Consider the following 15,424-nt stretch of genomic DNA (forward strand, 5'->3'; position numbering starts at 1 on the left):
TGGCTGGACCATACATGACACGCACTTTCTACCTATTGTGTCCCCCCTATTTCCTTATAGATTGTAAGCTTGCGAGCAGGACCCTCACTCCTCCTGTAACTGGGGAACTATGTGTTACTCTTTATTGTCTGTACAAATCCCCGCTTAATTAAAAAGCGCTGTGGAGTATGTTGGCACTATATAAATAAAATTATTATTATTACGCTACAAAATGTCACTTCAGTCCCAGAAAGGAGTAACATTTCTGATAAAGGTGGATGGATGAGCATGACATTTGTAAGATGCGCTTAATTCATTAAGTGGTGTGTGACTCATAATAAATTAGGTGCACCTTACTTCAGCACTCCACCATTAAGTCTTACGCACACAACACCAGTCTTAATGAGTCAGACACTCATTCTTTATAATCATATTAAATTTTGAAAAGGAAACATTCCAATCCAGTGTAATCTTATTCATATACTATAGATTATAATGAACTGAGTTGCACACCAACAGAGGACAAAAGGAGGGAGATAATGTGGAAATGAAAGCTGCTAGTTCACACAACTATATACTGTAGCATTTATATTTTCTCACCCATATTGAGGCAGCAAGTTTCGTTGCACCCACAAATCTTGTGACCAGAATTAACAGTTTCACATAAGGCTGTTAGTTTGGGTCACAAGACCCGCTGCCTTGTGAGCTCACAGGAGATAAGCCAAAGCCAGTGATGGCTCTACATTTGGAACACATGCTTGGCCAAGCTAAGTGTGCGTATGTATGGAGACATAAGGTGGAATAGATATGGGCCAAGCATTGAACCAACAGCTATTGAAGGTATATGGTCATCTAAAGGAGATATGCTGATAAGTGAAGTGTCAATTTTCTGTAGTTCAGAAGATATTTTACATGCCAGCTGTTCTAACACTCTTTAGTACGGATGAGCGGACTCGTGGAAGTTTGGGTTCCCTTGGTTCAATCAAACTTTCGACCAAAGTTCGGTTTGGGTACCAGAACTGTACTCAAACTTGAACCTGAACCTCTCTCTCCCTCCTCCCAGGATTCCCAAACTCCCAACCTGTAAAACGGACTTTCAGGAAAAGTCCGTGTTCGGAGTTCAGCACCGTACGAACCTCAAACTTTACAGTTCCGGTTTCCCCATCTCTACTTTTTAGGCATCTTATTCGAGGGGCCGCTGATAAGTCTTTGGCTTTGTGTTCTTTTTTTTGTTTCTATGTTTCATCTTCCTATCTCGTTTCTTTATGGGTAAAGCCAAAGACTTATCAGCAGAGCCTCGTAATGTACATGAATTATGTTACATTTTCATTGTTTAGCAACAGTTTACTCAATTCTACAGAAATTTCAACATAAAATGAAAAAAGCAATTTTCCTCGTATATTTGAAATATTTTATTTTTATATATATAATTGTGTACAAAATGCAATATAAAATACACATATGAAAATAAACTAAGCATCCATGAAAATATGGATATATTATTGCAGTAACAGACTTAAAGCCAAGCAAACATTCTGTAAGAAATTTACTTCATGTCACAAACAAATCCAAAGTTGTGTCAAAGTTTAAGAATGAAAGAATATATCACAAGTCACAAGACTTTGAATAATCCTGATCCGATTACTCTCAAGAAGCTCAGACTGACAATGTAGAGCTCTTTTTATCTTTAACAAGGTGTATGACAGATGGAGATTTTTTTTCTTTATTATGACAGCTGTCTTTAAAAACGTCTCTCTATAATTTCTAATGTCTTCTATTGAAATTAACTTGTGTTCATATGCTAAAACTGGGGAAATATAAAACTTCCCAATGAAACCTTGTAAGGATGGTTGATGCATGATTGTGCGTAAACGTCAAGTTTCTGAGGAGACTTTTGGAGAATTTCTGCTCCAAAACTTAACAAAAAGAGTTAGTGTGAACACACCCTAAGCTTGTGTTCACAAATATCTGTTGCATCGGGCTCATCTTTTAGAGCAGGGGTGGGGAACCTCAGGCCCGAGGGCCATTTAGGGCCCTCAATGACATTTTCTCCTGCCTCCGGGCTGATTCTCGGGGACCACAGTGCTTGGACCGGCAGCTGTGTACTGATGGCCAGCGGCTTTTTAATTTCTTCTTGCTCTGTGAGCACACGCAGTGTTCATTACTGCATGCTGAGGCGCATGCAATGAAAGATTAAGTTCTGACACCAGTGCCATCGTCAAGACTTACTTTGTGGGCGGAGTTAGAGCGCAATTTGTATGGTCCCCGAAGGATGGTATAAATATCCAAATGGCCCTTGGCAGAAAAAAGATTCCCAACCCCTGCTTTAGAGCCTGATGCAACTTAATGAATCACTACTGATGGCTTAAACTGTTGGAAAAATACATTAGTTGCCTTTATGCTTTTTCACCATTTTATCCCAAGATGTGATCAAACTTTCCAACAGATGTTTGGAGCAGCAACACATGCGCGGGACAAATGGCAGTGATCCTTTTCCAAACAATGGGATCACTTACCCAATCAGTTTTCTTCCAGTGTTTCAGTTAAATACTGGATGGAAACTACAACAAATATGTGCTGGAGACCATAGAGATGAAGGACTTCAGAACAATTATGACCCCATGTCCATTGTATGCAGGATATATAATCTAAAATCAAACTTACAATCAGATCACAGTACAAAAGAGAGAGGAAATATTCCCTAAGCAGATATAAAGCAATTCTCCTCTCATATCTGTGCTATCATTGTATTATTACCCTTTTGATCTCATTAAATGTGATATGCAAGGAACTTGATATTTGCAAAAAACTTGGATTAGCTGAAAAAAATTGACATTGATGATTCCCTGTTATTTTTCAATATTTCCCATCTGCTTGGGTCCGTTGACTCCAGAACACATTCGATTTACCGTAAATAACTAAGAAAACCAAGGAGTTTTCAAAAAAATATATAATGTGTATTGACAGCTTAAGGGTAAGCAAAAGAACTGCCCAGAAGAATTTCTCATCACGTCTAGAAAATGTTTTAACCAATGGAACAGACCATTATTGGTCTGAAATGACTGTTTCTCACAAATGACCATTATGTGTCGTTACCAACGATTTGCCCTCTGTTTATGGTTACATCTAAAATGAAAGATGTTGTACATTACTTTAACATTTATGGCCTGTACTTAGGATAGATCATCAATGTCTGATCAGTGGAGGTATGACACCCTGCACCTCCGCCGATCAGCTGTCCTCTGTGACGACGGTGGCCAGGACTGCTCAAGTTAAGGAGCTGCACATCACAACTCCGTCACCTGTATAGTGTTCGTGGCCGGATACAGCACATCTGCCACTTATTCAAATCAATAGTGGGCGGATATGAAGCCGCGGCCACTATTCCATAGATGGAGCTATGCTGTGCCACTCTGTAACTGAATAGTTCTGGCCAACACCGACACCGGGAGCAGCTGATCGTCGAAGGTGCAAGGTGTATCACCTCCACTGATCATACACTGATCACCTATCCTAATCAGAGCCCATATATGTTAAAGTAGTGGACAACCTCTTTAAAAACTTCCAAAATCTTAATTCGCTCAGCATTAATTATCCAGAATACAATCTTACATTATGGGCATAAGGCCATGTGCCCACGTAGCATTTTTGTAGCGTTTTTGCGGTGTTTTTACGCTTGTAAAACCGTTTGCCATGCAAAGCAATGTGAATTTGGATGTGCTGTGCACATGATGCGCTGATTAGTGCGCTGAATTCGCATTGTGTTGCAAAACGCAGCATGACCATTTCTACCGCGATTACGCTGAAAATTCGCGGCCATTGAGGAACATTGAAATGCAGCAAACCTGCAGGTATATGTGGATTTGCTGCGTTTCAATTAAATTCAATGGTCGCAAATTTTCAGCGTAATCGCGGTGCGTGTGGTACCCGGGATGAAGAGGAGACTACAAAAAGGATCGCTGCCGCCGGGAGGAGACCGGAGAGGTGAGTGTACAGGTTTTTTTTATTTTTAACTTTTTAATTATTTTTTTTTTTTTTTTACTATAGATGCAGCATTTAAAGCATCTAAGTTGGTCACGCAATATAAATCCATGCCGGTTGCATGGATTTATATTGTGTGACCAACTAGCCAAGCACTTTTCCAAGTGATGCTCAAAATCGCTTGGAAAAGTGCCTGAAAAAACGCATGTAAATCTGCATGGGTTTTTTTCTGCCAGAGAGAGGCAAAAACGCTCTGCATCCAATATGGTATGTGGGAACATAGCCATATCAATGGATGCATGTTAGGCTAAGTGTGCAAATAAAAGCGAAAAAAAAAGGAAAAGGCATATATGCCAAGAATGGAGAAATCTGTTCAAAAAGACTCTGCAATTTGTCTTTCTGAATACATTCATCTCTTCTAACATTGGCACAGGCATTATAGAGCATGCCAAACCACGGTCTTACAATTTCAATAGAAAAAAGTAAGTACCTTCATTGACTTTAAAAATCATTTGACCCTGTTCTACTTTTTGTCTCTACACAGACGTAAAAAAATTGTTTTCATCTAATCGGATGATTCTGACAGTCCAATATCTAGTTATGATGCATTTCTGATAGAAGGTTCAGTCTGATTGAACAGTACAATAACAAAATATTTAGTCTGATTATTCTCTGTGATTGAAATGATCAGTTTAACATGTTTGGGTAGAAACGAATATACTGTAATTAATTATCTTCTTTGGACGCACAGTTGATTGTCTCCAGACAATACAGCTTGTAGCATTTCTTTACTGTCATCCACTGAAGCAAGCAAAATGATTGTAGACAGTTACATTCAGCTGTGGTGCCTATTAAAAACAGAAAAGAACACGATACTCTTCAGTTACTATGTGATATAATGATTATACACTGTTTATTGCACTTTCACTGTAAACTTTTTTTTTTCCATAGAAGCATCTTTGGTGGGAAGTATATTATCCAGCAGGTAGAAAACAATCCTTTTTATGACAGTGTCTGGTTCATGTGAATTGCACCACTGTGGTACAGCACATAAAAAGGTTCTGCTTTGGGCAAAAATGGCTCCGTAGGCAGAATTTACAACAGTGTTGTTTTAGATTACAAACACATTAAAGTCAATCTCAAGGTAAACATTAAAAATATATATTTTTTGTAAGCTAGTGCTCCAGAATGTAATAGCTCCATTCTTTTAGATATTTCAGATAAAAAGTTAGCAAACTTTTAGTTTATTGTTAAAGGGTTATTCTTAACTTATCTGCGTTCCTGAATAATTAAAGGGAATCTATTAGCAGGTGTTTGTTATCTCATCTGAAAGCAGCATAATGTAGGGAAAGAGAAGCTGACTCCAACAATGTATCACTTAGATTACTGGGCGCAGCTGTTCTGACACAATCAGAGCTTAGAAATTTAGCATGTAGCAGAGCTGAGAAAGTTAACTCCACCCTCATAAGTTTGTCTATGTACAAAGTCCATAGACAGAGAGCTGCTTAGTTGCTGGACTAGTCCATAATGTTAATCTCTTAGTGATAAATCGTTCACAGTTAGTAAACAACAGCAAGTACTTTAACAAGTGACACATCCCTGAAATCTGTGTCTCAGCCTCAATCTCCTGCTGTCTACAGATTACATAGCATATACCTGCTGACAGATTTCCTTTAACAATTTGGACTTTTTCCTCTGCAGCATCAAATTAGTACAATGGCACTAAAGCTGGTCTGTCCAGCCAACTGCAAAGCAGCACTTGCAAGCTCTACCAAAAGCTTGTAAGCACTGTACTCCTTGCCTAGGAAATCGGCCACCACTGGAGTCTACACTAGGAAACGAGCAGCACAAAATTAAATTAAAAATGTCTCTGCTCTTGAAAATAGAAAAGATTTTTAATAACAAGTAAATGCTAAGTTGCTTGTTACAAGCACTTTGCAATTTTCCTAATTTATGAAGATGAGACAAGCCCTTTAAAGGGGTTGTCCAGGACAATTTTTTTTACTATGGGCTTAAAAACTAACTGTCAGGCTGTTGCTAAATGCCTGCCTGTTCTACACGGCACTGCTTTAAAGCTGTCACTAACCACTCCTGTTTGCAATCCTCATCAACAGAGCAGTTCTTCCTCTTCCGAGCTGCTCTGTTGAGGGGGCGTAACTGCTGACGTCATGGCAATTGACAGTCGGCTTCCTGTAATTAGGCAAAGATTGGTGCCAGCAGAGATTAGTACCCAGCACAACAGGCAGGTAGTTTCCAACTACCTGACTGTTGATTCTTTGGCACATAGTAAAAAAAATTAAATATTCACAAATAACCCCTTTAAAGAGCTTATCTAACCTTTTAAATTTGTTGGCTTATCCTTAGGATAGACCAACAGTATTATATCGGTGGTGTCCATACTCTGGCATCATCACTTGAATGTGACAAAGTTATAGTATCTTGGATCAAACTAGTCTGAGACCTGATGAAAACATTAAACCTAAAGAATTATACACAATGTTAGTAAGATCACTTAGTGTTTACTCTGCATGTAAAACATTTTTTTTAAGTGTAAATTTTGCAGTAACAGCTACTGTCTTCTCACCTTCTAGTGCCCATGTTTATTTGCACTGAAGAAACGGCAACTTGCTCACAGTGGAAAAAGTGCTTCAACCACCAGCATTTTTCAACCATCTCCGGCAAACCTATAAAATAATTGCAATCAAATTGTTGAAAGGCATCTCTTTCTAAGGGAGACATGCATTTATGTAGGCAATAAACTGTCTCATTCACAAAAATATTATATACAAAGTAGATCTCCATTCTTTAAAATCATTTTCTTTGAAGCGGAGGAGGAGGAGACAATCTTCTGTGCTAATTAGGTTCTTAATGTATCTTTATTACTTTCAGCTCATTTTTTTATACATTCAAATCCCCTGCATACATATAGAATTAAACACAACATTCTAGCTGTTTGCAGCCACCACTAGAGGGAGTGAAGGAGCTGACTGTATACTGATGACATTCAACTTCACATTTACACAGTATATAAAAATTTACAATGTGTTCACTAGGTAAAAATCTATCCAGCGAGACCTTTATGCTTTGTATTGATATCTATAGAGGCTTTTCAATGGGTAAAAAAAATCTAAATATATATATATATATTTATAATGAATACTCAACTAGAATCTCTTAGTATGCGGAATTACAATACATTACAGTAGTGCAACAAATAGTACATTCAATCACTTATCTTCTCATTAAAGTATTGTTATAGTTTCAATGTTGCTGTCATTTCCATCGTTGATGAATGTACTAATGCTATAATTTGCATAAAAGTGACTCACAATCGCCAAGATTAGACTATTCTTGTATGTATAAATTTATAGGCATATGCATGTCCATATTATCAGACTAGGGACCTGTTTACATGGAGATGAATGTACATAGCAGGTTGTTCTTGTTCTTCTGGTTTCGGCATTTTTTGGTGTATCAACATAAGCAATTTGGTCTTAATTTACTTGAGCACAAAACCCCCTAAACATTGGTCATATATTTACATTTAGAACACAGTACATGATATATTAAACAGATGAATAGCAAGTAAATACCTTTCTGAGGTTTCTCCAGATCCACAGGAACTCCTGAGTCTGAACTACTGGAGGACACACTTGACTCTGAGTTCAGACGCACTGCAGGAAAAAAATATTATTGCACAATTTTTGTACAAAATGTGAAAGAAGTTTTCTATTTCTTTAGAGAAACTTTATGAAGACATCTATTATTTAGATGCTTACCTCTGTAGAACTGATTTTTTGCTAAGAGGCAACCAGCTGATGGAACAGATGCCATGGTCCCAATTCAGACAACACTAGTATCAAGAACGGTACAAAATGCAGCTAAACTGTACCTGAGAGACAAAACAAGAACAAAAACAATTATATTTAATTACAAAACAGCACAAGTCAGAACAGACTGCATTTTAAAAACATCAAACACCAAAAGAAAAGTGACATAGCTGGGCCCATGCGAGCTGCGCAGCGCACAGATGGTTTTGGGCTGTTTGAGAAATTTTCAGCATTAAAACTTAAATAACTACAAATGAACTTAATGAAGACGCACATATTAAAGGAATAAAACGATTGGGAATCATATAAAAATGCAGGCAACTTTTAAACAACAAATACATTTATTTATGAGTCCCTACTTTACCTTCTGTGGAGTTTCCTCTGCTGAGTTATAAATGTGATTGATATTCCATATGAGATAAAAGTCTGTTCAGCATGCGGAGATCTGCGCGCTATATGCTAAATGTTCTGCCTGTTGCACGTACTTGTCCTTGGATTCGGAAGCTTACAGCTTGTTGCTCTCCAGTTTCTCGGGGACAGTTTATATAAAGAGCCCTGCAGCAGGGAGTGTAATGAAATTTGAGCTCATAGAAACATTGCCAATTTGTGGGAGGGTTTTCAGAACACTGCGTGCAAAATCAGTTATTCAGCACTGACTTCTGTAATAAAGAAGGAGAACAGAATGAGACATATTCACAGAAGTGACATTTAGCGGACTACTACAAGGTTATAGCTGGAAAATATGTTTCTACTTAATTCCTAATTCTGTACTCCAGCAGCAAAACAAAATCCTTTGAAACATGCTGCTATGTCATTGACTTCTCTTTCCCCCAAATCTTCATTGTTTGTGCCCTGATGACTCTTCTACTTCAGCATCACTAATGAATAAAATGGCACATTTTTAATAAGAACTTTGCTACTTCTCATTAAAAATCCTGTCTGTTCTCTCAAGAATGGATGCATTTTTTATTTTCTTGTTTTAAAGGATTCTGTTACCCCCCAAATAGGGGACTTAAAGGGGTTTTCCCATGAACAAAAGTTAATTTTAATCAATAGTTTTTGTAAAAATAATAATTTCCACAATTGGATGTGTTTAAAAAATGTATTCCTGTGTTGAGATTATGTTATAAATGTGCCCCCGCTGTGTACTGTGTAATGGCTGTGTCTGACCCTACAGAAACATGGTCTGATCATACCACAGCTCCTGGGCAGGGGGGGAAGCAAAAGAGTATACAGACATTACAGCAGGGGATCGCAGCTGATTCTTTCTTTGAGGTAAAACATTGTTTAAAAACAGGCAGGGAAATGTTTTACCTCACAAAGAATCAGCTGTGATCCCGTGCTGTCCTGTCTGTGTACTCTCTTTTGCTTCCTCCCTTGTCCAGGAGCTGTGGTATGATCAGACCATGTCCCTGTATGGTCAGACACAGCCATTACACAGTAACACAGCAGGGGCATATTTATAAGATTATCTCAGCACAGGAACATTTTATTTAAACACATTCAATTATGGAAATTATTATTATTTCAAGATCTATTGATTAATATGAACTTTTGTTCGTGGGAAAACCCCTCTAACTTTTATAAAGATCATACTAGCACTGTACCTGTTAAAGGTACAGTGCATGACAAAAATATTTTTTAATTTGTGTGCAAATACAAGGGTTTTGGTGCACCCTTGGCATGACCAAGAGCTCAGTGCACCATTACAGTCCCTCATTTTGCATGTTGGGGGCCTCTTCCACTTCCGATTGACAGTGCTCATTTCCCAGAACAGATGCACAGTATGTCAGTTTTTACACTTGAAAAAGATACCGATTCGTCATCGATACACGTTGTGGCAATAAAAACCTTCAACTTCACTAAATCAAGAGAATATTATTCCAGCAGTGCAGCCTACTATAAATGTGAATCATCCACCCCGGTCATAGGTGGATTATAATGAGGGCAATCTGCTGCTGCATCTCTATGCTATGCAAGTGATCAGCCTGCAAAAAATCAAAGTCCCATAGTGGGACAAAGTTTAAAAGTAAAAAAAGTGTTAAAAAGTGAGAAAAAAATTGTAAAAATATAAAAAAATGAAAAAAATATTCAAAAAAAGATAAAAACATACTGTACCAATAAATAAATATTATTGTTAAAAAAAACACAAAAAACAATTATAGTACACATATTTGGTATCGCTACGTCCGGAATGACCTGACCTATAAAACTGTCCCACTTGTTAGCCCCTTTAGTGAAGACGGTAAAAAAAAGTAAATAAAAAACAAAGTAAAAAAGCAATTCTTTATCATCATACCGCCAAACAAAAAAATGGAATAAAACGCAATCAAAAAGACCACTGAAAATGTCATCTTGTCCCGCAAAAAACAAGTAGCCATACAGCTCCATCAGATGAAAAATAAAAAAGTTATAGCTCTCAGAATAAAGCAATACAAAAAAATTATTTTTTCTATAAAATAGTTTATTGTATAAAAGCGCCAAAACATAAAAAAATATATAAATGTGATACCGCTGTAATCGTACTGACCCGAAGAATAAAGCTACTTTATTGCAAAAAAAGAGTCTTTTAGTGTATGACAGATGGCAAACATAAAAACCCGATATGAATCTGCCATCGCTGTAACTGCACCGACCCGAAGAATAAAGTCGTCTAATTACTTATACCACACGAGGAACGGCGTAAAAGATAAACTCTAGGGTTGTGTTAGGGTTAGGGTTGTGCTAGGGTTAGGGTTAGGATTGTGTTAGAGTTAGGGTTGTACTATGGTTAAGGTTGTGCTAGGGTAAGGGTTAGGGTTGTGCTAGGGTTAGGGTTGTGCTATGGTTTGGGTTAGGGTTGTGCTAGGCTTAGGGTTGTGCTAGGGTTGGGGTTAGGATTGTGCTAGGGTTAGGGTTGTGCTACAGTTTGGGTTAGGGTTGTACTAGGGTTAGGGCTGTGCTAGGGTTGGGGTTAGGGTTGTGCTAGGGTTAGGGTTAGGATTCTGCTAGGGTTAGGGCTGTGCTAGGGTTAAGCTTATGCTAGGGTAAGGATTAGGTTTGTTCTAGGGTTAGGGTTGTACTACGGTTAGGGTTAGGGTTGTGCTACGGTTAGGGTTGTTCTAGGGTTAGGGTTGTGCTATGGTTAGGGTTAGACTTGTTCTAGGGTTAGGGTTGTGCTAGGGTTAGGGTTCTGTTGGGGTTGGGATTTTTTCAAACGTAAAGAAAAAAAATGATGACGATATGGCGACTAGTGTTGAGTGCAAGTGCTCGTTACTTGAGTTTGCATTGGGTGCTCGGGTATGCACAGGGTATCGCGGTTGCTCGAGTGGCATGCTTGAGTCTCCGCCCCATATGCTTGGCTGCCAAAAAAACCTTGCGGGGATTGCCTGCCATACACGAGGGATTCCCGCATGTTTTTTTTTGGTGTCTAACAACCATGAAACATGCGGGGCGGGGACTCGAGCATGTCACTCGAGCACCCGCGATACATGGTGCATACCCGAGTACCCGATGCAAACTCAAGTACCGAGCACTTGCGCTCAAGACTAATGACAACTTATTCAATATGATGACCTAATGTTATCAAATTCTGTGTCGTACCTCTGGGTTCAAAATGTTCACTATACCCCCTGATAAAATCCTTGAGGGGTCTAGTTTCCAAAATAGCGTCACTTGTGGGGGGTTTCCACTATTTAGGAACATCATGGGCTCTCCAAACGCAACATGGTGTATGCTTTCGATTCCAGTCAATTTTGCATTCAAAAAGTCACACAGTACTCCTTGCCTTCTGAAACCTGCCGTTCGCCCAAGCAATGTATTTTCCCCACATATGTGGTATCAGCGTACTCAGAAAAAATTGCACAACAGTTTTTGGGGTCCATTTTCTACTCTTACCCTTGTGAAAATAAAAAAATTGGGGCTAAAAGATCATTTTTGTGGAAAAAGTTAGCTTTTTTATTTTCACAACTCCATGTTAGAAACTTCTGTGAAGCATCTGGGGGTTCAGGGTGCTCACCACACATTTAGATAAGTTCCCTGAGGGGTCTAGTTTCCAAAATGCTGTCACTTGTGGGGGTTTTCCACTGTTTAGACACATCAGGGGCTCCCCAAACGCAACATGGCGTCCGCTAATTATTCAAGCAAATTTTACATTCAAAAAGTCAAATGGCGCTTCTTCCTTTCTGAACCCTGCCGTGCACCCAAACAGTGTTTTTCTCCCACATATGGGGTATCGGCTTACTAAGGAGAAATTTCACAACAAATGGTATGGTGCAATTTCTCCTGTTACCCTTATGAAAATGCAAAATTAGAGGCTGAAAAACATTTTTGTGTGAAAAATGTGAAAATTTTATTTTTACGGTTCAATATTATAAACTTCTGTGAAGTACCTGGAGGTTCAAGGTGCTCACCACACATCTAGATAAGTTCCCTGAGGGGTCAAATTTTCAAAATGGTGTCACTTGTGGGGGTTTCCCACTGATTAGGCACATCAGGGGCTCCCCAAACGCAACATGACGTCCGCTAATTATTCAAGCAAATTTTACATTCAAAAAGTCAAATGGCACCCCTTCCCTTTCGAGCCCTGCCGTGTGGCAAAACAGTGGTTTTCCCCCATGGGATATCGGCATGCTCAGTAGAAATTACACAACAAATTTTGAGGTCCATTTTTTTCCTGTTACCCTTGCGAAAATAAAAAATTTGGGGTCTAAAGTAACATTTGTGTGAAAAAAGTTAAATGTTCATTTTTTTGTTCCACATTCCAAAAATTCTTGAGAAGCACCTGAAGGGTTAATAAACTTCTTGAATGTGGTTTTGAGCACCTTGAGGGGTGCAGTTTTTAGAATGGTGTCACTTTAGGGTATTTTTTGTCATAAAGGCCCCTCAAAGTCACTTCAAATGTGATGTGGTCCCTAAAAAATGGTTTTGTAAATGTTGTTGGAAAAATGAGAAATCGCTGGTCAACTTTTATCTCTTATAGCTTCCTAACAAAATAAATTTGGGTTACAAAATTGTGCTGATGTAAAGTAGACATGTGGGAAATGTTATTTATTAACTATTTTGTGTGACATATCTCTCTGATTTAAGGGCATGAAAATTCAAAGTTTGAAAATTGCAAAATTTTTGCCAAATTTCAGATTTTTTCACAAATAAATGGAAGTCATATTGAATAAATTTTACCACTATCATGAAGTACAATATGTCACGAAAAAACAGTCTCAGAATCAGTGGGATCCATTGAAGCATTCCTCAGTTATTACCTCATAAAAGTGACAGTGGTCAGAATTGTAAAAATTGGCCTGGTCATTAACGTGCAAACCACATTTAGGGGGAAAGGGGTTAATCTGCCCCAGACCCTAATCAGTCCCTTCTAAACAGCCAGCATGTGAGCGCATGGTTCCTGATATTTCCTGAGCACACATGCTCACAGTGGCCGGATGTTTTCTGCTCACTGGCTAGTCTTTGCTCATTCCACTTAACTACCCAGTGTATTAGGGTAGCGAGCTTTATTAATAGAGAGGAACCAAGGAGGAGAACGCATCCGACTATTGTGGGCATGGATGGCTCAGACAGTGTCAGTGTGAATGCGCATATATGCCACTGAATTTATGCAGCGCTCACTTTACTAAGCTTGAAACAAAAGGAAGTATAAAAAAGCCCCAGTAGCCAGTATAAAAACTGAAAGTTTAAAATTTTTATTTGTAATAAAAAATTGTGATGAAGAAAAAAATACATTGTCAAATTTTGTGAAAAAATATATCTTGTAGCGTCGGCGTCCCTGCCTCCTGCTAGGCAGGGACGCTGTTCCCCTCACCTCTCCGCTCTGTGCCCGGAGTCTTCCTCCCGCTCTGCTGGCAGCGCGTGCTGCTTCCCGGCCACGATGCTTAGGGCATGCGCGCGCGCGCTCCCCCTCTCTTAAAGGGGCCACGCGCGCCGTCCTAAGGAGTCCCCGGCCAATGGCCGGAGGACTTCACCATATATAAGGCACCTCCTCCAAAATGGAGGTGCCCGAGCAATGTTGTTGCAAAGCCTTCACTCTGCTTCTGCCCTCAGGTTCCGTTTCCAGTTACCTGCCAGTCACCTGCCAGATTCCTGCCTGTTACCTGACAGTCACCTGCCAGATTCCTGCTTGATACCTGCCAGATATCCGTTTACCTGCTTGCAAGCCTGCGGTCCGACGGTCTGCCTTCCAACACCTGTCAGTCTGTCTATGGACCAGCCTGCCCGCTCACCTGGGAGCGCTCGTCTGCTACCTGCCTGATAGCCTACCTGGAGGCTCCGCTGTCACTTGCCGTGACCACCTGCCTGTCCAGAGACTCTTGTCTGCTCACCTGGGAGCGCTCATCTGCTACCTGCCTGCTAGCCTACCTGGAGGCCCCGCCGTCACTTGCCGTGACCACCTGCCTGTCCAGAGACTCTTGTCTGCTCACCTGGGAGCGCTCATCTGCTACCTGCCTGCTAGTCTACCTGGAGGCTCCGCCGTCACTTGCCGTGACCACCTGCCTGTCCAGAGACTCTCGCCTGCTCACCTAGGAGCGCTCACCTGCTACCTGCCTGCTAGCCTACCTGGAGGCTCTGCCGTCACTAGCCGTGACCACCTGCCTGTCCAGAGACTGTCCCTGTCACTTGCCGTGAGTACCCGTCCTTCTACCCAGAGACTGTCCCTGTCACTTGCCGTGACTACCTGCCCTTCTACCCAGAGACTGTCCCTGTCACTTGCCGTGACTACCTGCCCTTCTACCCAGAGACTGTCCCTGTCACTTGCCGTGATTTCCTGCCCGTCTTCCCTGGGAGCCACCCGCTTCCTTACAAGGACCGCTCCCAAGTATAGTTGCTCAGAGGTTCCGCCTCCCAGACCCGTTACAGTTTGCTCGGGCCATGGAATCCGGTGGCACCCAAGCTCCCTCGCTCTCGGACCTATGTCATGAACTGTCCCGTCAGAGGTCCCAACAGGAGTCCATCCTGAGTCACCTGCGGAGTGTCAACTCTCGCCTGGACACTCTGTCTGCTCCACCTGCAACCACTGCTAGTGTCATGACTCGCAACCCGGCAGCGCCGCTGCCCACCAATACCATGGTATCCGGTCCCGGACCCCGGTTTTCTGCACCTCCTCGTTTCGGAGGTGACTCCGCTCAAGCTCGGGGCTTCATAAACCAGTGCACCCTGCACTTTGAACTCTTGTCCCACCAGTTTATCTCCGACCGGTCCAAAGTAGCCTTTATCATGTCCCACCTCACGGGGGAGGCTCTGGCTTGGCTAAATCCTCTGTGGGAGAGAGGAGATCCCCTGGTGTCCGACCTGCCAGCCTTTATCACGGCTTTCCGGAAAGTCTTCGACGAACCCGGACGGAAGACCTCATCCGCATCGTCTCTGCTACGCCTCCGTCAAGGAGATCTCACCGTGGGCCAATATGCCATACGGTTCCGTACCCTTGCTTCGGAGCAGGCCTGAGATAACGACGCTCTGGTGTCTGTCTTCTGGGAGGGTCTGTCCGGCCATATTAAAGATGAACTCGCCGGTCGGGACATTCCTACCACTCTCGACGACTTAATAACACTTGCCACCTGGATTGACATCCGATTCCAGGAGCGCGCCAAAGAGGTCACCCGTGAGAGGAGGTTTCCACGTCTAGCCCCCACCTTCCAGAAACCCGT

At 41.0% G+C, this 15,424-nt stretch overlaps 1 protein-coding gene across 1 annotated transcript; it reads right to left on the reverse strand.

The window, feature by feature from the left end:
• Positions 1 to 1,377: 1,377 nt before the first annotated feature.
• PPDPFL (pancreatic progenitor cell differentiation and proliferation factor like) lies at positions 1,378 to 8,369 on the reverse strand. Its single transcript, XM_073679283.1, has 5 exons — positions 8,155 to 8,369; positions 7,740 to 7,852; positions 7,554 to 7,634; positions 6,545 to 6,644; positions 1,378 to 4,808 (listed from the first exon to the last, which is right to left on the reverse strand). The coding sequence occupies exons 2-5, from the start codon at positions 7,792 to 7,794 to the stop codon at positions 4,796 to 4,798; spliced, it is 249 nt and encodes an 82-aa protein (XP_073535384.1). The 5' UTR covers positions 7,795 to 7,852; positions 8,155 to 8,369; the 3' UTR covers positions 1,378 to 4,795.
• Between the last annotated feature and the right edge of the window lie 7,055 nt (positions 8,370 to 15,424).

The sequence above is a fragment of the Phyllobates terribilis genome, unplaced genomic scaffold (assembly GCF_046119375.1).
Source record: "Phyllobates terribilis strain yellow unplaced genomic scaffold, ASM4611937v1 Scaffold_4__5_contigs__length_816908805, whole genome shotgun sequence".
In the NCBI taxonomy this organism is placed as follows: Eukaryota; Metazoa; Chordata; class Amphibia; order Anura; family Dendrobatidae; genus Phyllobates; species Phyllobates terribilis.

Coding starts and splice junctions, on each gene's coding strand:
- PPDPFL (XM_073679283.1), bottom strand. CDS start 7,794: ATGGCATCTGTTCCATCAGCTGGTTGCCTCTTAGCAAAAAATCAGTTC. Junction 7,635..7,739: donor AAAAAATCAGTTCTACAGAG/GTAAGCATCTAA, acceptor TTTTTCCTGCAG/TGCGTCTGAACTCAGAGTCA. Junction 6,645..7,553: donor TCTGGAGAAACCTCAGAAAG/GTATTTACTTGC, acceptor ATTATTTTATAG/GTTTGCCGGAGATGGTTGAA.